The sequence below is a fragment of the Delphinapterus leucas genome, chromosome 4 (genome assembly GCF_059928025.1).
Source record: "Delphinapterus leucas isolate spDelLeu-1000000601 "Yukka" chromosome 4, BTC_Dleu_Yukka2, whole genome shotgun sequence".
NCBI lineage: Eukaryota > Metazoa > Chordata > Mammalia > Artiodactyla > Monodontidae > Delphinapterus > Delphinapterus leucas.
Genome location: NC_143132.1, coordinates 72,123,102 through 72,145,310, shown reverse-complemented (window position 1 = coordinate 72,145,310; position 22,209 = coordinate 72,123,102). Strand labels below are relative to the sequence as shown.

General features: G+C 38.6%; 1 protein-coding gene across 10 annotated transcripts in view; it reads left to right on the top strand.

The window, feature by feature from the left end:
* Nucleotides 1–22,209, top strand: part of RNF168 (ring finger protein 168) — a 53,688-nt gene that overhangs the window by 14,848 nt on the left and 16,631 nt on the right. For 9 of the 10 annotated variants that reach the window (XR_016392912.1, XR_016392909.1, XR_016392910.1 and 6 more), the window contains exons 3-6: nucleotides 10,168–10,244; nucleotides 13,496–13,675; nucleotides 15,878–15,999; nucleotides 21,279–21,360. Coding sequence is in view for 3 of the 10 variants with exons in the window: in XM_089910015.1 (XP_089766141.1) it covers nucleotides 10,168–10,244; nucleotides 13,496–13,675; nucleotides 15,878–15,999; nucleotides 21,279–21,360 (461 nt within the window). In the remaining 7 variants the exon portion in view is untranslated. The remainder of the gene's footprint in view (nucleotides 1–10,167; nucleotides 10,245–13,495; nucleotides 13,676–15,877; nucleotides 16,000–21,278; nucleotides 21,361–22,209) is intronic. The other variant, XR_016392913.1, reaches the window with a different exon arrangement.

Below are 22,209 nucleotides of genomic sequence, written 5' to 3'. Positions count from 1 at the left end.
ATAGGGAGCCCTGTCTTCCTGTCTTGACACACCCACTTGGAGTGGAGCTTCATTCTTGTTGAGTTAGGGAGGGGGCAGAGCAGTTGTGGCTGCAGTGCCACAGATTCTCACTTTTCTTGCTGAGATTTAGTAAATTTGGTGGGGTGGGGGAAATATTTCTTCTTTTGCTGTGGGCTCTTAGGACAATTTTCAGGAACTTTATTCTACCAGTTTTTTTATACCTTTCTCCAGTTATGGTTGTTTTGTTGAAGAAAAAGTCTGCAGATCTCCTTACTCTACGATTCTGGAAGTTGATCCTCTTTACTTTGTTTTTCATGTAAATTTTATTGACAGGTACATGCAAAAGTGTACAAGTCATAAGTCTACAGTTCAGTGAATTTTCAGAGTGAACATGTCTGTGTAACCAGTACTACATTCAAGACCCAGAACTTTGCCAGAACTCCTGAATCATCTCTTTCAGAATCTGTTCACTCACCCGTTCCTGTAACTGTTGATGTTATTCTGGCCTGTAACACCATGGCTCATATTTGCTTGTTTCTGAACATTTTTAGAAATGGAATCATGTACTCTTGTGTGGGGCTTCTTCAGCTCATTGTTAGATTGATGAGATACATGTGGTTATGGTTTATTTTCATTGCTACATAGTACTATGTTGTATAAATATTAAATAGTGAAAGCAATGAAAAATTCTGTATCCTGTTAGGCTGTTATGAATAGTGTTACTGTGAACATTTTTATACTTGTATTTTGGTGAACATATGCCTACATTTCTGTTGGATATAGAGTGGGGTTTGGGGGTCATAGAATGTGGATGAAGAGTTAAATCTTTTCCTGTGCTATATGAAAATCTGTCCTTTGATGAAATCTCTAGCTTTGTTTCTCCCACAACAGAATGAGGGTAAGAATGTCAATGATGTTACTAGGTAGCAAGCATTGGTTGTGGTAAAAATTATTTCTGACTCACAAATTACGTCTTTCTTGGGAGGAATGATAATGCTGATTGGGATACTATGCTTTGTGCTTCTCTTGAGTGTAGTGACCACTGTAACTGGGCATTTTTCTTGTGGGGAACCTGTGCCTGTATTGTTGCCACAAGAGTTGTTGGCTTCTGTGGCGTAGGGGTTACCTGGCTTGCTTGCTTTCATGCTGTTAGATTGATGCCAAACGTGGCCTTATGGTCATTTTGAGTTTGAATGTTTAATAGAACCAAAGGCTATCCCGTGGTGGGTATTACAGGTAGGGTAAGCCTTAGGATATACTGCCAAGCAGTTTTCCAAAATGGTTTTACCAATTTACACTCCTAGCAGTAGTGTACGAGAGGTGTAGTTACACCTTGCCAACCCTTGGTTTTTGTTTTTGTTTTTATTTCCCTCCCTCCTTTCTTTCCTTCCTTCCTTCCCTCCTTTCTTTCTAAAAGGGATTTTGGTAGTATGCTTACATTTTTTTCAGCATGTTATTATGAAAAAATTTTAATATAGAGAAAAGTTGAAAGAATTCTATGGTGAACTCTCACATATCCATAACCAGATGTGGCAGTTAACATTTTGCTATACTTGTTGTCATATATCTTTTCATCTATCCACCCATTGATTTCCTATTTTTTTATTTCATTTCCCCTTAAATATACATATAAGTATATATATTACTTTGCTTTGTTTTGTTTTTTGGTTTTTTTAATATCTTTATTGGAGTATGATTGCTTTACAATGGTGTATTAGTTTCTGGTTTACAACAAAGTGAATCAGCTATACATATACATATATCCCCATATCCCCTCCCTCTTGTGTCTCCCTCCCACCCTCCCTATCCCACCCCTCTAGGTGGACACAAAGCACTGAGCTGATCTCCCTGTGCTATGTGGCTGCTTCCCACTAGCTATCTATTTTACATTTGGTAGTGTATATATGTCCATGCCACTCTCTCCCTTTGTCCCAGCTTACCCTTCCCCCTCCCCGTGTTCTCAAGTCCATTCTCTATGTCTGTGTCTTTATTCCTGTCCTGCCTCTAGGTTTTTCAGAACCACCCCCCTTTTTTTTTTTTTTTGATTCCATATATATGTGTTAGCATACAGTATTTGTTTTTCTCTTTCTGACTTACTTCACTCTGTATGACAGATTCTAGGTCCATCCACCTCACTACAGATTAACTCAGTTTCGTTTCTTTTTATGGCTGAGTAATATTCCATTGTATATATGTGCCACATCTTCACATAGAAGTATACATATTATTAAAGATAAATATTAGCTTATAACTTTTTTCTTTCACTGTAAAATTTACATATAATTGAAATGTACAAATTTTAATTGTAACTCACTGTGTGTTCACATAAGTATAACCCTTTGTAACACAAACCCCTATAAAAATGTAGAACATTATCATCACACCTGAAATTATCCTCATGTCCCTTCCAGTTAAGCCCTACCTCCACCCCACAAAAGTCAACAATTGTTTTTATTTTTTCCCACCATAGATGAGTTTTGTCTGCTCTAGAACTTCATATAAATGGAATTCTATTAGTTTCCTAGGGTTGCCATAACAAACTACCACAAATCAGGTGGCTTAAAATAACAGATTTTATTTTCTCACAATTCTGGAGGCTAGGAGTCCAGACACATGTTCTCTTGAAGCCTCTCAGAGAATCTGTTACATGCCTTTCTCTTAGCTTCTGAGTGTTGCTGACAGTCCTTGGTGTTCTTGGCTTGCAGCTGCATAACCCCAGCCTCTGCTTTCATAGTCACATGACATTCTCCCTATGTGTCTGTACAAAGTCATCTCTTCTCTTTGTCTCTATTTCAAGGGCACCAGTGATATTAGATTAAGGGCCCACCCTTCTCCAGTATAAACTCAGTTATGTCTACAACAACCCTATTTCCAAATAAGATCACATTCTTGGGTACAGGGGTTAGCACTTAAGCATATCTTTTGGGGGCACACAATTCAATCCGTAACAGTAATCATACAGTGTGTATTCTTTTGTACACGTTTCTTTTACATAGTATAATGTTCCAGATTTATCCCTTTGTGATTATTAGTAGTTTATTTCTTTTTAAGTATTGTTCTACTATACTTTTTTTTTTTTTAATCTTTCTTATTTTTTTGGCTATGCTGCACAGCTTGTGGGAGTTTAGTTCCTCCACCAGGGATTGAACCCAGGCCTTCGGCAGTGAGAGCGTGGAGTCCTAACCACTGGACCACCAGGGAATTCCCTTGTTCTCTGCAGCCACAATTTGCTTTCCTCCCTCCCTAACTCAGCAAGAGGGAAGCTCCACTCCAAGTGGGTGTGGCCAAGACAGGAAGACAGGGCTCCCTGTCTCCCTAGCTCCCAGTCAAGCATCCCTCCAGGAGGAGCAGAATGCCAGCATTTCTTATCACTTCCAGCTCAGTGCTGCAGAGCTGAGTGGAGCTGATTGTGGGCTCCCTTCCTCCATCCACTTCCCTTGTTGGTTCTCCAGTTCATGGTCCCTCAGCTGTTTCCAGCTTTTGGCTATTTTGAATAAAGTTGCTGTGAAGATTCTTGTACAAGTTTATTTTTGTGGTCATATGTTTTCATTTTTCTTGAACAAATACTTAGGAGTGGAAGTGCTCTGTCATAGAGTAGGTATATGTTTGGTTATAAAATAAACTGCCAGGTCATTTTCCAAAGTGGTTGTATTATTTTCTAATCCCAGCAACAACATACAAATCCTGGCTTCTGCTCATCTGCATTAGTTAGTTTGGGCTGCTGTAACAAAGTATATGGAGTGGGTCACTTAAACAATAGATTTGTTTTTCACAGTTCTGGAGCTGGGAAGTCTAAGATCAAGGTGCTGGCCAATTTGGTTCCTGGCTTGGCCCTCTTCCTGATTATGTTCTCATATAGTGGAGAGCTAGCCAGCTCTCTGGCCTCTTATTAGGGTGCTGATCCCATTCATGGGATCTCTACCCTCGTGAGCTAATTAGACCTCCCAAAGGCCCCATCTCCAAATACCATCACATTGAATTAAGATTTCTACGTGAATTTCGAGGGGACACGTTTGGTTCACTTACAATATCCTCACCAACATTTGCTGTTACCTATCTTTTTAATTTTAATCCTTCTGGGATTTGTAGTAGTATCTCATTGTAGTTTTAATTTGCATGTCCCAGGTAACTAATGATATTGAATCTTTTTTCATTTTTTATTGGCCAGCCACTTGTATGTCTTCCATTGTGAAGTGCCTGCTTGAATCTTTTGCCCGTTGAGTTTTATCTTTGTATTATTGAGTGTAGGAGTTAAGTAGTGATATGTATCAGTACTTTGCCCGATGTGTTTTGTGAATATTTTCTGTGGTCTGTGGTTTGCATATTCATTTTTTTTCCTTTTTTTAATAAATTTATTTTTTATTTATATATGGCTGTGTTGGGTCTTCGTTGCTGCACGTGGGCTTTCTCTCATTGCAGCGAGCGGGGGCTACTCTTTGTTGTGGTGCACAGGCTTCTCATTGCGGTGGCTTCTCTTGTGGTGGAGGCTCTAGGCGAATGGGCTCAGTAGTTGTGGTTCACAGGGTCTAGAGTGTGGGCTTCAGTAGTTGTGGCACACGGGCTTCATTGCTCCGTGGCATGTGGGATCTTCCCGGACCAGGGCTCGAACCCGTGTCCCCTGCATTGGCAGGGGGATTCTTAACCACTGCACCACCAGGGAAGTCCTTAATGGTGTCTTTTGATGAGCTGTAATTTTTAATTTTCATGAAGTCTAATTCATAAACTTTTCCTTTTATGGCTATTACTTTCTGTGTCCTATCTAAGAAAACCCTAGGAATATGAAAATATTCCCCTTTTCTTCCCCTAAAAACTTTACAGTTTTAGCTTTTATGTTTAGGCTTATGGTCCATTTCAAATTAATTTTTGGATAGTGGATGAGATAGAAGTTATTTTTTTCCTTATGAATATTAGTTATTCCTTTATCACTTGTAAAAGCTTTTCTTGTAAGTGTGGGTCTATATTCCACTGACTTTTTTTTTTTTAATGTTTATTTATTTAGCTGCACTGGGTCTTAGTTGGGGCATGTTGGATCTTCGTTGTGGCGTGTGGGATCTAGTTCCCTGACTGGGGATTGAACCTGGGCCCCCTGCATTGGGAGCACGGAGTCTTAACCACAGGACCACCAGGGAAGTCCCACCACTGATTGATTTGTTGATTCTAATGTTTAAATCACAGTGTCTTCATTACTGTAGCTTTATGGTAATGAGATGACCTGGGCCGTGAGACCCTTTACTGGAGTGCTTGTGCCTGGACAAACATCTCCTCAACCAACAGAATACAACAAAAACTATAAGGGACTAAAAATAATAACTACATTCATGGGCATTTGGGGCAAATTATGGACAATGAGACACAAAAAGGCCAAAACCCAACTGCCACTTTTGAGGTGCCAGGAGCAATAGCAATAGCATGCTCCCTGCACACAGCACCACCAAGGGGGTGGGCAGACCACCTAAGCCACCCCTCTGGCCCAACCCACCAGTCCACTCCTACCCTCACCCCATCTAAGGACCCAGCTTGCGCCCCTTGGGGAGCGAACGGGGGCACCTGTTACTTGTTCTTGCTCCCTTGTGCTGTAGCACAAGTCCCAGTAAAGGCTTGCCTGAATTTCTCATCTGGCCTCTTACCACTTTCTGTTGATTAAAGAGTCCAAGAGCCTAGGTCAGTAACAGTAATAGTTCTCCAACTTTATTATTCTTTTTCATGTTTGCTTTGAGTATTCTAGGTCCTTTCTATTTCCATGTAAATTTAAAAATCAACCTGTCAGTTTCTACTGAAAGCCTAGTGGGAGTTTGATTGGGGTTGCACTGAATCTATAGATCAATTTGGGGAGAATTGACATCTTAACAATATAGAGCCCTCATACCCATGAAAATAGTATATTTCTCTACTTATTTAGATCTTTATTCCTCTCAGTAATGTTTTTTAGTTTTTCAGTGAGGATATATTACACATTGTTACATGTAACGTAACAGAAAGATATATTTAAGTTCTAACCACTAATACTTCTGAATGTGACCTTATTTGGAAATAAGGTCTTTACAGAGGTAATCAAGTTAAGGTCATTAGGATGGGCTGCAATCTATTATGACTGGTCTCTTCATAAAAAGGGGAAATTTGGACACAGACACACACACACACAGAAGGAAGATGATGTGAATTCACACAGTGAGAATACTGTGTGAAGACAGAGGGTTGGAGTGATGCATCTGTAAGCCAAGGAACACCAGAGATTGCTGGCAAACCACCAGAAGCTAGAAAAAGTCAATAATTCCTACAGGTTTCAGAGGGAGATTGGTATTACAGAGCAAATTTAATTTAATTGGGAGTAGAAACTGTTTCCTTGATGATGCAAGTGGAGTCAAATTGAGGGATGGAAGAATAATTTTATAAACAGCCTAATTGTTCAAGTTAGGTTTTATTATTTGTTTTTATTTTTGGTCCAGTATTGGACATTTAGTTCTTTAATTAACTTGGATTTTTCTTTCAGAGTAAAATAAAAAATATGGGAATAAATTTCCTTTAGTGAATCTTGACTTCTTAAGAAGAACACTCACCGTAAGAAAGCAATATTAAGTACAGTGGGAACATTTAATTTCAGTAGTTTACGAGAGAAATTTTAGAGCTAACTAACACAAATGAGTGTTGTGAGGTACTTTAAACAGATGGCACTTACTGACTGTCATAGTCGCTTCTAGTCTATAAAACGGATTTTTTTTAATTTGTCATACTCTTAGAAATTGTTTAAGAAACAGCAAATAATTGCTGCATTTAGATTATTGGAAGCATATTAAGGCAATTTAAATTTGTTGTGTTTTTGGTTGAAAAAGTTATTGATCTTAGTTTAGATTTACCTGTGTACAAATAAGTAAACATTAAAAATCTCAGTAGTTCTATTAAAAAAAATTTTTTTTTTTTTGCCCCACCGTGTGGCTTGTGGGGTCTTAGTTCCCCGACCAGAGATCAAACCCACACCCCCTGCAGTGGAAGAGCAGCGTCTTAAGCACTGGACTGCCAGGGAAGTCCCCAATTTTTTTTTTAATTACAATGCTCTGCTTACTATAGAGTGAGTAGTTAAGCATCTTCTGTAAATTGCATGTTCCTTTCATTTGCCCATTACTGAAGTGTGTTTTTCTTAATCTGTAGAAGTTCTTGTTATAGTCTGCATGTTAATTGTCTATTGATTTCTGTATTTGCAAATAATTTCTCCCAGTTTGTTGTTTTTAACTTTGTGATGTTTGTCATCATATAAAAGTATTGTTTGGGTATTTCTTCTGTTATTCAGGAAATCTACCCTATCTTAACATTTTGAATTTATCATTTATATTTTCTTCAGTCATTTTTAGTTTCCATTAAATTTTTTAAAATTCACCTGCAATCTGAGTATTGTGTAAAACAGCCATCTTAACTTTTCTTCCCCCCAGGAATTGAAAGTTCCTGGGGAACCACACTGCTTGGTGAATAATACATCCTCATTGTATACTGTTTACCTAATCAAACAACAGTCTGCTTGTTTTCCAGAGCTGTTTGGGGGATTTTCTTTTTTTTTTAACTGTTTCTTGATGGCTGTGTTTGTACCACGCCTTCTTCATTTAATTCTACTTAATTGTGTTTCATATCTAATACAATAAATCTCTCTTCATTGTTCTTTTTCTAAATTATCTTAGCTATTTTGTATTGTGTCTAATGTGTAAAGTGATTTACTTTTTTCCTTTTTTTTTGCGCGGCTTTTGGGATCTCAGTTCCCCTACCAGGGATTGAACCCAGGCCACGGCAGTGAAAGCACCAAATCCTAATAACGAGACCACCGGGGAACTCCCAAAGTGATTTATTTTTTATCAAGTTTTGTTTATTGTGGTAAAAATATACATAACATAAAATTTACCATTTTTTTTTTTTTTGGGCTGCGTTCGGTCTTCGTTGCTGTGCGCAGGCTTTCTCTAGTTGTGGTGAGCGGGGGCTACTCTTTGTTGCAGTGCACAGACTTCTCATTGCAGTGACTTCTCATGTTGCGGAGCATGGGCTCTATGCGTGTGGGCTTCAGTGGTTGCAGTATGTGGATTCAGTAGTTGTGGCACACAGGCCCTAGAGCGTGCAGGCTTCAGTAGTTGTGGATCACGGGCTCTAGAGCGCTGGCTCAGTAGTTGTGGCGCACGGGCTTAGTTGCTCCACAGCACGTGGGATCTTCCTGGACCAGGGCTCGAACCCGTGTCCCCTGCATTGGCAGGCGGATTCTTAACCACTTTACCATCAGGGAAATCCCCATTTTAACCATTTTTAAGTGTACAGTTCAGTGGCATTAAGAACATCATATTGGTGTGCAGCCATCACCATCCATCCGCAGAACTTTTTCATCTTACACAATTGAAACTGACCCGTTAAACAATATCTCCTCAATTCCCCCTTCCTCTAACTAACCGCTGGCAACCATCATTCCACTTTCTGTCAAACTTGACTACTCTGGGTACCTCATATAAGTAGAGGACAAAGTAGGTATTTATGCTTTTGTGTCTGACCTCTTTCACTTAGCATGGTGTCTTCAGGGTTCATCCATATTGTAGCATGTGTCAGAATTTCATTCTTTTATACAACTGAATAATATTCTATTGTATGTATTTACCATATTATTTATCCATTCATGTTGATGGACACTTGGGTTACTTCCACCATTTGGCTGTTGTGAATAATGCTGGCTATGACATGGTGTATAAGTATCTGTTTGATACCCTACTTTCAGATCTTTTGGATATGTATCTAAAAGTGGAAATGCTGGATCACACGGTATTTCTATGTTTAGTTTTTTGAGCAACCGCCATACTGTTTTCCATAGCAGCTATACCATTTTACACTTCCACTGACAGTGCACAAGGATTGCAGTTTCATCTCCTTGCCAATGCTTGTTATTTTGTTTGTTTTATAGTAGCCACTCTAATGGGTACAAAGTGTATTTCTTTGTGGTTTTGATTTGCCTGATGACTAGTGATGTTGAGCATCTTTTCGTGTGCTTGTGGGCCATTTGTATATACCTTTTTTGAGAAATATATGTTTGCTATTATTGTAGGATTACTTTTAAAAACTTCCTTTATTATGTTAAAGGATTCTAGAGAAAGAGCTAAGTATATGTGTTCATGTGCCATTTTGAACCTGAAAACCTCTGGCCTCTCTCTTTTTTTTTTTTTTTTAAAGGATCCTTTGCCACAAACCTTGGTCTTTATGTATTTTTTATTTTTTTGCGGTACGCGGGCCTCTCACTGTTGTGGCCTCTCCCATTGCGGAGCACAGGCTCCGGATGCGCAGGCTCAGCGGCCATGGCTCACGGGCCCAGCCGCTCCGCGGCATGTGGGATCTTCCTGGACCAGGGCATGAACCTGTGTCCCCTGCATCGGCAGGCAGACTCTCAACCACTGCGCCACCAGGGAAACCCTCTTTTTTTGTTTTTTAATACTTATTTATTTATTTTATTTATTTTAGTTTTATTTTTTTTGGCTGAGGCAGGTGTTAGTTGTGGCATGCGGGATCTTTAGTTGTGGCATGCAAACTCTTAGTTGCAGCATGTGGACTATTTCCCTGACCAGGGATCAAACCTGGGCCGCTTGCGTTGGGAGCGCAGATTCTTGGTCACTGCACCACCAGGGAAGTCCCTGACCTTTTTTTTTTTTTGTATTTGGTTAATTCCAGGGAACGTAGATTCCTTTCTTTTCTTTTCTTTTAATTTTATTTATTTATTTTTTGGCTGCATTGGGTCTTCGTTGCTGTGCACGGGCTTCCTCTAGTTGTGGCAAGTGGGGGCTACTCTTTGCTGTGGTGCGCAGGCTTCTCATTGTGGTGGCTTCTCTTGTTGCGGAGCATGGACTCTAGGCGCATGGGCTTCAGCAGTTGTGGCGCATGGGCTCAGTTGCTCCATGGCATGTGGCATCTTCCCGGACCAGGGATCGAACCCATGTACCCTGCATTGGCAGGCAGATTCTTAACCACTGCACTACCAGGGAAGTCCTGGCCTTTCTTTTAAAATGGAATTCCATTAAAAAATATTGCTATATCTGTTAATAATTGTATGTTTATTTTAATTTTGCATTTTTATATTAATACAGGTTTAGTGGAAGATCAAAGCTAGCCATAGAATTCGGTGTTGCCTATAATATAATTTTCTTTCTTGATCTGAAACAGTTGATGACTATCAGCCAGTTCGCCTATTAAGTAAACCTGGGGAATTAAGAAGAGAATATGAAGAGGAGATAAGCAAGGTAAGTACTAAATAGTTGCTGTTTTCTGGAAAAATTTTCTGCTGTGTTTACATTATGTGCTTATGTAAATAAATAGTATATATTGAAATGTTAATAATTTTAATGTGCTTTATAAAGGCTCCATTTTTTACATGTGTTCAAAATAGTTTAAAACTTGCTTTAATATATTTATACATGCTCTTCTTATGTGATAGTGATCTGTAAGCATTTAAGTATGAAGGAAATTTTTTTAATTTCCGGGAAGCTTTGAGCATAAAGGATGGGGAAAAGGTGGTAGATTATGGGTGTCTTAAGTCCATTTAGGCTGCTATATCAAAAACACCATAGACTGGGTGACTTAAACAACAAACATTTGTTCTTACAGTTCTGGATCTGGGAAGTGCAAGATTAAGGCACTGGGAGATCTGGTATTGGGCAAGGGCCTGCTTCCTGGCTTGTAGACAGCTGCCTTCTCACTGTATTCTCACATGGCAGAGAGAGGAAGGGAGAGATAGATCATCTGTCTTGTGTGTCTTCTTCTAAGGGTACTAATCCCTTTCGTGAGGACTCCGCCCTCATGACCCTTACCTACCGAAGGCCCCACCTCCAAATATCATCACATTGGGAGTTAGGGCTTCAATATATGAAGTTTGGGGGGCACAAACAATGCATTTAGGTGAGGAAAGCATAAAGGGCTAATTGTGAAGAACCTAAATATGAAAAGAGGGAGTGGTGCTTACGGCCTTTGAACTTCACTAGTACTAGGAAAGCCCTAGTACTCCCCCTACCCTGATTAATGTAGAGCAGTGTTGTTCAATAGAAATATGGTGTGGGTTCATATATCATTTAAAATTTTCTATTAGCCACGTTTTTTAAAGATTTAAAAAAAAAAACAAAAAACAGATGAGGGGCTTCCCTGGTGGTGCAGTGGTTAAGAATCTGCCTGCTGATGCAGGGGACATGGGTTCAAGTCCTGGTCTGGGAAGATCCCACATGCCGCAGAGCAACTAAGCCTGTGTGCCACAACTGCTGAGCCTGTGCTCTAGAGCCCGCGGGCCACAACTACTGGGCCCATGTGCCGCAACTACTGAAACCCGTGCACCCTAGAGCTCATGTTCCACCATAAGAGAAGCCACCACAACGAGAAGCCCACGCACCGCAACGAAGAGTAGCCCCCGCTCGCCACAACTAGAGAAGGCCCGCGTGCAGCAATGAAGACCCAATGCAGCCCAAAATAAATAAATATTTTTAAAAAGTATTTTTAAAAAAGATGAAATTAATTTTTATGTATATTTTATTTAATCCCGTATATCTAAAATATTTTATTATGTAATCAGTATAGAAAGTATTGACTTTTTTTCTTATTTAGTGTGCAATTGTGTATTTTGTACTTATAATACATCTCAATTTGGACTAGTCACATTTCAACTACTCAGTAGCCACATGTAGCTAGTGGCTACTGTATTAGACCATGAGAGCTCTAGAAGAACTAGTAAATAATTATGATAGTTAATTGTCAGCATATTGTCTAGACGATGTTCTTAAGTAAGGGTTTTATTTATTTATTTTTTGGCTGCGTCGGGTCTTCTTTGCTACGCACGTGCTTTCTCTAGTTGTGGCGAGCAGAAGCTACTCTTCCTCGTGGTTTTCAGGCTTCTCTTGTGGTGGAGCATGGGCTCTAGGCGCGCAGGCTTCAGTAGTTGCAGTGCTCGGGCTCTAGGGCATGCGGGCTCTAGAGCGCAGGCTCTGTAGTTGTGGCACACGGGCTTAGTTGCTCTGTGGCATGTGGCATCTTCCCAGACCAGGGATCGAACCCATGTCCCCTGCATTGGCAGGCGGATTCCTAACCATTGCACCACCAGGGAAGTTCCTTAAGTAAGGAGTAATTTAATCGTTACAACAATATAGTGAGAACAGGTTTTTTCAGGATGCTTTTGAGTACCGGTGACAGAAAATTGTAATTTACTGGAATTCCAGAGGTTAATAGGGGCTTCAGGGTCGGTTTCATCCAGAGCTCTAGTTCCATTTCTTTGCTAACTTCTGTCAGCTGGCTTTCTCCTCAGGCTAATAACAAGGTAGCCGCACATTTCTGAACCTCAGGTGCATATACAACAGTATGCAGAGGAAGAACCAGCTGTCTCTTCCAGTGGCTTTCCTTTAAGAGCAAGAAGACTTAAAAGTTCCTTAACAAACCTTTACTCATGTCACCTTCACTTGAATTGGGTCAAGGACTTATTCTTGAGTCAAATTCTTTAGATGTCTAAAGTAGTTGTTACATTATTTCTTTCAGGAAGTATAGTTCAGATGCCCACAAGCATGGCCTTAGGTCCTAGATGCTGAGTTTGAGTTTTGAGTCTCCCCGCTGCCAATTACTGAGCTAAGAAAAGAAAGTTAGATCACTTTCTGATCTAGGAAAGCTTTTCTGTGTCTTTCCTCATCTGTAAATCATATAATGACCATTGTGGTTGTTTCTTCAGCAACTATTCACCCCTGCCCACCATGTTTGGGGATTCATCCCAACTTCAGGGAAGGACACTGTTTGGTTTAAGTCAGTTTTTATCATTTCCATTCTACCTTGCTAGGGTTTAGTTCAGAAACCTATGCCAAAATTAGTCAGAACATGGCCTTCTGTTAACTGAGGAAAAGTATCACCTAGAAAGACTTCCAAAAATGTGTGACAGTGTAATGGAAAATGTGATAAGGACCGAAATGTGGAAGGATGAGACTTTGATCAAGGTTTCATTGGACTGGGGAAGGCTTCCTGAAGGAGACTTCCTGAACTATTCTACAGGAATTTGCGTCTCCAGATTTGTACTTCATTTGAGAAATTTTAATTCCTGCCAATTTGTTCTTTTTTTTTTTTAATTTTTCTATTCTTATTAAGAAATATTGGGACTTCCCGGGTGTTTGAGAGGGAAAGAATCCACCTGCCAATGCAGGGGACACAGGTTCGATCCCTAGTCTGGGAAGATCCCACATCCTGTGGAGCAACAAAGCCCGTGCGCCATAACTACTGAGCCTGCGCTCTAGAGCCCACGAGCCACAACTACTGAGCCCACATGCCTAGAACCCGTGCTCCGCAACAGGAGAAGCCTGCACACCATGACAAAGAGTAGCCCCCCCCTCGCCACAACTAGAGAAAGCCCGCACACAGCAACGAAGACCCAACACAGCCAAAAATAAATAAAATTAAATCTTTAAAAAAAGAAAGAAATATTGCAAGTATGCTAAAAAGTTCAGAGAAGGATTGTTCTTTATTAATCATTTTTAAGGTGGAGGCAGAGCGACGAGCCAATGAGGAAGAAGAAAACAAAGCCAGTGAAGAATACATACAGAGATTACTGGCAGAGGAGGAAGAAGAGGAAAAGAGACAGGTAGAAAAAAGGCAAAGAGAGATGGAAGAACAACTGAAAAGTGATGAAGAGCTGGCAAGAAAGCTAAGCCTTAATATTGTAAGTTTTAAGAAAGAACTTTGAAGTATTTACATTCCTATTGCTTTGACCATGTGAGTTTGAACAATCTAAAAAAGGAAGCATTCACCATAACTAGAAACTATTTCTGACATATTTGCTCTACTTAAAGCAAAACTTTTTTGGCATACTGTTATATATTTGCTCTAATCCAAGTATGCTTTAAAAAAAACATTTTTGTAAGTTGTTAGTAAATTCAGTTATGCAGGAAAGCTATTCAGTGGAAAATGAAAGCTCCATTCCCCGCCCCCACACACACACTTCTCCACTCCTATTCCTATTCCATTACATCAGTCTTTTTCCCCAAAGGTTAGTTAGCACTATTAACAGTTTCTTATAACTTTTTTTTTTTTTTACCTAAAAAGGATGTGTGAATCACACTGTTTTTCTCCTGACCTTTTTCACTCGCTATTTCTTAGAGATTTTTCCTATTATATTACTACATATAGTGTATAATTCTTTTGTAAGAGTGGCAAAATATTCCATTGTATGGATGCAGATCACTTTTTGAAAGTGAAGCACATTAAATTTTTTTTTAACTTCTTTTTTTTCCCTGGCCACGCTGTGCGGCTTGCAGGATCTTAGTTCCCCAACCAGGAATCAAACCAGTGTCCCCTGCAGTGCAAGCGCAGTCTTAACGGTGCTTCCCTGGACCACCAGGGAAGTCCCTAAATTCTTAAATAACATATTAAACCTGGATTTTGTTATCTTGCTGTAGTTAAATTACTGCCCAGGGGACAATGAATTAAAGAAAGGATGATAAAACACATACTGTAAGACCAAAGGATACAGTGGGACCCAGTGATTTGAAAGAACCTGGCAGAATCACTTGTAGTTCTTTTAAAATACTTAATCTCTGGGGATGGGATTTAGGGAATACCACTCCCAGAGGCATCTAGGGAAGTCTGATGTACATTCAGGTTTGAGAGCCTCTAAAAACAATTCCTCTGCTTTCAAACAACAAATATCTTAAAATATACTTACCAAAATGAAGTATATCCAGAATTGGGTTGTGTTTTTTTTTCCCCATTTTTGAGAGGCCTGCCATTCATAATAATATACCCAAGTTTTAGATTATATGCCCTTTTTTTTTTTTTTTTTTTTTGCGGTACGCGGGCCTTTCACTGTTGTGGCCTCTCCGCCGCGGAGCACAGGCTCCGGATGCGCAGGCTCAGCAGCCATAGCTCACGGGCCCAGCCGCTCCGCGGCATGTGGGATCTTCCCGGACCGGGGCACGAACCCGTGTCCCCTGCATTGGCAGGCGGACTCTTAACCACTGCGCCACCAGGGAAGCCCTATATGCCCTTTTTAAAAATGTTTTTCCTTTTAAAATTTAAGTGGAATAGCTTTGGAGCAGTACACAATTGAGAAATTAAATAAAAGACATAGACTATGGAACTTCCCTGGCAGTCCAGTGGTTAGGACTTGGCGCTTTCACTGCCATGGCCCTGGGTTCATTCCCTGGTTGGGGACTAAGATCCTGTAAGCTGCACAGCGTGGCCAAAAAAAAAAAAAAAAGACATAGATCAATAGAATAACAAGTGGGATAGGAGAGAAAATATATCAGAGAGGAAAATCTGGGGTCAACTTTGTCTTTCAAGAGTTATTGTTTTAATTCTTCGTGTTTTCACATGGGCTTATAAGAGCAGATCTACTGATATTTTAAAATAGTTTTTCATTTACTTGTAAAAGTTTGGTCGTCCTAGGCCAGATGTCTACCACCACCAAGTATATTAATTTTTCCAATAGTGTAGTAAGAAACTTATGAGACTGCCGTAAGACAGCAAGTAAATATTGATGATATTTATTGGTATGCCCTTAAATCCCCAAATTAAATTATTTAACGTAAAATAAATTTTATACCAGGTATAGCCACAGCTCTGAATTTTTCCCTACAGATTACGGTAGTTATAAATATGAAATTATTCATTAGAAAAGTTAGCAGAAATTATCAGCTAATGAGATTAGTACCATCATGCTCTTTGTGTTTATAATGTAGAGTAAAAATGCAATTTAGACCAACTTAGATAAACTTTATCTTGTTTATATTAATTTTTTCATGGTCAGTATTATTCAAAGGATATATAGAATTTAATAATTCCTGGAAAATTCTATTGTGGATTCTGAATTGATTAATAGCTTATTTTATTTTAAAATTGTTTTATGCTTTTTCTGCTGTTGAAGAACAATTTCTGTGAGGGAAGTATCTTGGCTTCGCCCTTGAATTCCGAAAAATCTGATCCACTCACAACCAAGTCACAGAAGAAAAGTAAGAACAAACAAACGAACACTGGAGATATTCAGAAGTAAGTGAATATAGTTTACTGCTATATCAAAATTTGGCCCATCAGCTCTGCATGAAAACCCTCCAGATAGTCTGAGGTTGATGTAAAGTGAAAATAAGAGAGATGCTCACATAGCTTAGATTCCTGGCTAGCATGAAGAGGGATGTGAAACCTTTTTTATCTTCATTGCTCAGGATTTCCATGTTGTTCCCATTTCCTTTTTCTCTTGATTTAGATTCAAGTGAGAATCTAGTTCCATATAAGGTCATCCTCATTGAAGGAGTTTACAGTTTGGCATCTAGATCATTACCCCACCCTCTTTTTCCCAGTTTATATATTACATTTCTTCCCCACTGTACAAAAAACATGAGTCAGGTAGTCAACAGTGGAGTGAATTTAGTTGCCCCAGAGTGCCCCTCTTAGCAGCAGGAAGAGTTGATGACTCTATGAGGATATAAGCTTTTCCATAGTAATTCATAGTTGAAAAAGTTTATCAGCTACAATCTAGACTTCAAAAACATGTAAGGGCTTTTGATTCAACTGGGTAAATATGTGCAGGTAATTTGCTTCCTTTCAAAATTCATAGAAATTTAGGATTTTAGATGGTGGAAATTTGGGACAGGGAGATGGAGATAGATGGGAAGAGGGCAGCATTAAATGAGGTGGTTGCTATTAAAAGAAGAAATAGACATGTAACATCAATATTGTTAATGCCTGATATAATGCAAAGTAGAAGTCGAGAAAAACCATTAAAAGAAAAGCAGGGATATTTCATATTGATATAATACTATTCTGCGTAAAGGATATAACTGTCATGAATCTAAATATATATTTTGAAATATATAAAGATAAAACTTTACTAGAAATATAAGCATAAACTGATGAATTTAAAAGCAGAAATTGGAGAAACTGGTGGGTTAAAGGTACACAAAGTTAAAAACAGATAAGGTCTAGTCTCTGGAATATATAAAGAATTCTTAAAAATAAACAACAAAGTAGATAGAAGTGATGGTTGCACAACTTTGTAAATGTACTAAATGTACGCTTTAAAATGGTTATTTTATTTATTTATTTATGTTTTTACGGTACGCGGGCCTCTCACTGTTGTGGCCTCTCCCGCCGCGGAGCACAGGCTTCGGACGCGCAGGCCCAGCAGCCATAGCTCACGGACCCAGCCACTCTGCGGCATGTGGGATCTTCCTGGACCGGGGCATGAACCCGTGTCCCCTGCATCGGCAGGCGGACTCTCAACCACTGCGCCACCAGGGAAGCCCTAGCTTTGGTGTTTTTAAAATATGTTCACAAATCTTTGATATTTCTCCCTTCAAAAGACTGAGCCTAATTCCCCTCCCCTTGAATGTGGGCTGGACTTAAGTATACACATAGAATTACCAGAAGGGACATTGTACACTTCAGAGAGGGGGACATTGTACACTTCAGAGACTAAGTCCTAAAGTGACTTTTCTCTTTTGGATTATTTGCTCTGGGAAAGTTAGCTGTCATGTTGTGAGCAGCCCTATGGAAAGTCCCACATGGTAAGGAACTGGGGCCTTCTGCCAACAACCAGTAAGGAGGTGAGACCTCCAGAATAGCCTTTGTGCGTGAGCCTGGTTGGAGGGTGATCCTCTAGCCTCAGTCAGGCTACTGACCAGATGACTGACCAACATCTTGACTGGACCCTCATGAAAATCCTGAGCCAGAACTACCCTGCTAAGCTGCTCTTGAACTCCTGACCCTCAGAAACTATGAGATAATGTTTGTTGGTTTAAGCCACTAAGTTTTGGGGTACTTTGGATAACCAACACAGTAGTCATCGTTGCTGGTCAGTGGGGAAAGGATGTACTTGTCAATAAATGCCTGTGGGACAGTGGATAATATGTGGGGAAAATTAGCTTGGACCTCTATTCATACTATCTATAAAAATTAAGGCGAGTTAAAGACCTATTAAAAAGACAAGGGAATTCCCTGGCGGTCCCGTGGTTAGGACTCAGCACTTTCACTGCCGAGTTCAATCCCTGGTCCGGGAACTAAGATCCAGCAAGCCATGCAGCGCAGCATGCGTAAATAAGTAAGCAAGCAGGTATGTAAATATATACATATATACATAAAAAAAATCTTTAGGAAGATAACAAAGGAGGATATCTGTAGAGAGGGATGCTTTAAGGAGCAAACCAAATAGACTATAATAAGATTTAAAATGTCTTTATCAAAATACCTTTAGGGAATGAAAAGATAAGCTGCCCTCTAAAAGAAGATATTTCAACTTATTTACTGGAAAAAGTTTATTATTAAAGAATACCCACCTATTTGTGAGAAAAAGACAGAACTACAGAAAAAGAGGCAAAAAATTTTGACATCACAGAACACGAAAGCTGAAGGCCAAAACATACGTGAAAAGATTGAACTTTATTAGTAATCAAGGAAATTTTAATTTAAATTACAGTGAGGCAGACATAGAGAACAGACTTGCGGTTGTCAAGGGGGTGGGGTGGGGAAGGGAAGGATTGGGAGTTTGGGATTAGCAGGTGCAAACTTTTATATATAGGATGGGTAAACAACAAGGTCCTACTTGGAACACAGGGAACTACATTCAATATCCTGTGATAAACCATAATGGAAAAGAATATAAAAAAGAATATATATATGTGTGTGTATGTATGTATAACTGAATCACTTTGCTGTACAGCAGAAATTAACACATTGTAAATCAACTATACTTCAATAGAATTTTTTAAAAATTACAGTAAGGTCATTTCACATATACAAATATTGAATTATTATGTTGTATACCTGATACTAATATAATGTCATATGTCAATTGCATCTCAATTAAAACAGCAACAAAATAATGATGAGGTAACATTTCATACTCACCCTATTGGAAAAATTAAACTTTCTGGCAATATTAAGTATCCTAGAGGATAAGGAGCACTTACACTATAGGTGGGAGTGTAAAAGGTTGATGCTCTATGACTGGAGTGTAGACACTAAAACCCCAGAAGACATGTGCAGGAATGTTCCCAGCAGTACCATTAGTAACAGTAAAGAGCCAGAAGCACCCACATGTCCAACAGTGGACCAGAATACTGTTACTTTCCAGCAATGAAAATGAATTCTGGCTAAGGAAAACATGCCTGATTCAGGAAGGCGTTGTGTGAAGAAGTCAAGTTGTGGAAAGATACATGTAGTATGATTCCATATATGTAAAGTTCAGAAATCATGCAGTACTAAGCAATAAAGTGTTTAGGGTTACTAGTGTGTGTTAAGACTATTTTTAAAAGCAAGACATAAGACTAACACATTATAAAACAACTATACCCCAATAAAAATAAAATAGACCAAGGGGAAAATAAATAAATAAATAAAAGCAAGAGATAAGAGCATCTCAGGATAGTTGTAGCCTGTCAGCTGGGGCACAAAGAGAAGGCCCCATAAAGAATTTTAAAATCAGTGATTTTTTTCCCCTTAAACTGAGTGATAAGTATATGGGTTTTTACGATAATATAAGATTTTAAAACTTTTTAAAGTATATATATATATATTAATCTTAAATGTAACTTCTGGAGAATTTTTACATATGTATAAACCACACTCCAGATTAAGATACAGACTGTTTCCAAAAGGTTCACTCGTATCCTTTCCCAGTCAGTATCTCCCTCCCTGTAACTATGATGTATTAGTCATCAATTTTATACACATTAGTGTATACATGTCAATCCCAATCGCCCAATTCATCACATCACCACCACCACCACCCCTTACATATATTTTGTAACTATTTTCTTGTAAACTATTTGTTTTTATGAGGTAGGCCTATGTATATAGTTTTTTATAAAGATCTATGACATAAGTGAAAAAAGGAAATCACAAAAGAATATGATTGCTTTAAAAAAAGATAGTGTGTAGTATATAGAAATAATTTTTTAAAAAATTGGTTACATATGAGGAAGCAAATAAGAATGGAAAGGGATGATGACACATATTTCCTACATGTATTCATGTATTACTTGGTTATTATAAATAAACAATATCCCAGAGAGTTCACAAATCTTCACCAATTATGTTAGATGGGTATCTGATCACACTTTGTTTTGTTTTCTGCTTATGGATTTCTGAACAACTATTAAGCTGTAATAATTCTATGTTGGTTTTAATATACTTGGTTACTAATGTCTAACATTGGCAGAAGGAATTCTTCAGCTTTGGGAAACAAAATTAAAATGAGACTAAACCTGGACTCCTGTTTTATCAACTGAGAGGTAGTTCTTATTCTCATAAGTTTTCAGAGTAAATATTTAGGTTGATGCAACTAAATATGTGGTTTGGATACTGTTTTGTCTATAAGGGATATTTATTCTTTATATGAGATCTTTGTCTAGATTTTATTTTAATGTTACATGCTACACGTTGGTGCTTTGGACAGTGGAACTTATGATTTTACATATTTGCAATCAGACATTTTTCCATTGTTTTCTTCAATTATAAAAGCTAGCTGCTCTTTGAAAATCACCCAAAGTTACCACCACTTGAAGACAGCCAACATTTGTGCCATTTTTGAGCAGAGTTGTTGTATGTGTTTGGATTTTTTTTTAACAAAATCCAAACAAAATCCAAAAAAAAGTATTTAAAAAATATACCTAACCTCTTATACCCTGTCCTTTTATTCCCATTTCTTTTATGTTTTCCATTATATTACAGACTTAATATTTTCAGTGGCAAACAGCCTATTAAAGATGCTTAGATATTTAGAGATGTGCTCTTATGCTGATACATTGATAAATCTTTTATATCTCTAAGTAGATAGTTGATATAAAATATGTATATAATAAAATCTCTATACCAAAATGGTAAAGAATCTAATCATAGACCATTTTTCAAATAGAGATAAAAAATGTAGAATTTCTGGCATTAAAAAGAAACTAACATATTCCTTCTCCTGACTTGAAATGTCAGTTCCATTACTTTTGGGAAGACTGTATACAGTCTTACGTTGTTTTGATGCTAGTACCTACCTGTTTAAATTCTTTTGAGAATTAAGGAATAATTTAGATTTGACTTTTACTTCCTTTTCTGCTGCTTTTCACTAAAATATATCAATAGTCAGACTTCTAAGTTTTGCTCCAGAAATAGACCAAAATACCTGAGACAGGGAGATGAATTACACTCTTTCTGATAAATCAGCCAAGCAGCAAGCCAGACAGCCTTCAGCATAAATAGCTAATCTGGCTTTATTATATTGGATACATGCCACTTGTGTTTCAAAGCATTCAAATTTTGGCAAACTTTTTTTTTTTTTTAAGGTATTTGTCACCTAAATCTCAACCTTGGTCAGCATCACAGTCTGAAGTTGTGCAAGAAGACAGGAAAGACTCCATGTCTAAGGTATGTGGATGCTAAAGATATTCTTGGCTTGGCAAGTTTATTAATGCTATAGAATGTTAATACTTGCAGTTCCCTAACTTTTTTTAAGTCACTATAATAAGTGGAACAACCTTTCTTAGTCACCTTAGGCTCACTTAGGCTAGGAGTCAGCAGACCTTTTCTCTAAAGAGCCAGATAGTAAATATTTTAGGCTTTGTGGCCCAAATGGTCTCAGTCACAACTGTTCAATGATGCTGTTGTCATTTGAAAGCATCCATAACAATATATAAACAAATGAGCTTGTCTTTGTTCCAGTAAAACTGTACAAAAACAAGCACCAGGCTGAATTTGGTCCATGGGCTGTAGTTTGTACATCCCTGACCGAGATCATCAGACTCACAAAACTAAATAGGCTACCCCTGGTACCAGCTTCACTTAAAGGATTACACAATGGTAAACAAAGCGTGCTAGTAGGTAGCATCAGACATCAGGCGTATCTGTTCAGCAAGAGGCCTCACTGCAGAGCTCCTAAGTGATGGCCTGGAAGTGAGACTATGCAGAGGAGTGTAGTAACCACCCAGACTTAGAAGTCCCATGCCCCATAAGAGTAAATTATTCACTGTAACAACTCATGGGTGTGGCTTCCAGGGGTCTTAGGAAGGAACACAGCCAAAGAGTTGTAAGTCACTTACAGAAGCCCTGAGCTTTGGCTTCCTGCAAGGTATTTATAGATCACTCCTAGTTCTCCTAGTACAGATGCAGTTCACCAGTAAGGGTCATTTTTACCATAAACTATGTGGCCTAGTAACACAGGTGACATTTCACCTGTATCAGGCTTCCAGGAAAATAGAACTAGGAAAAGCCAGCTGA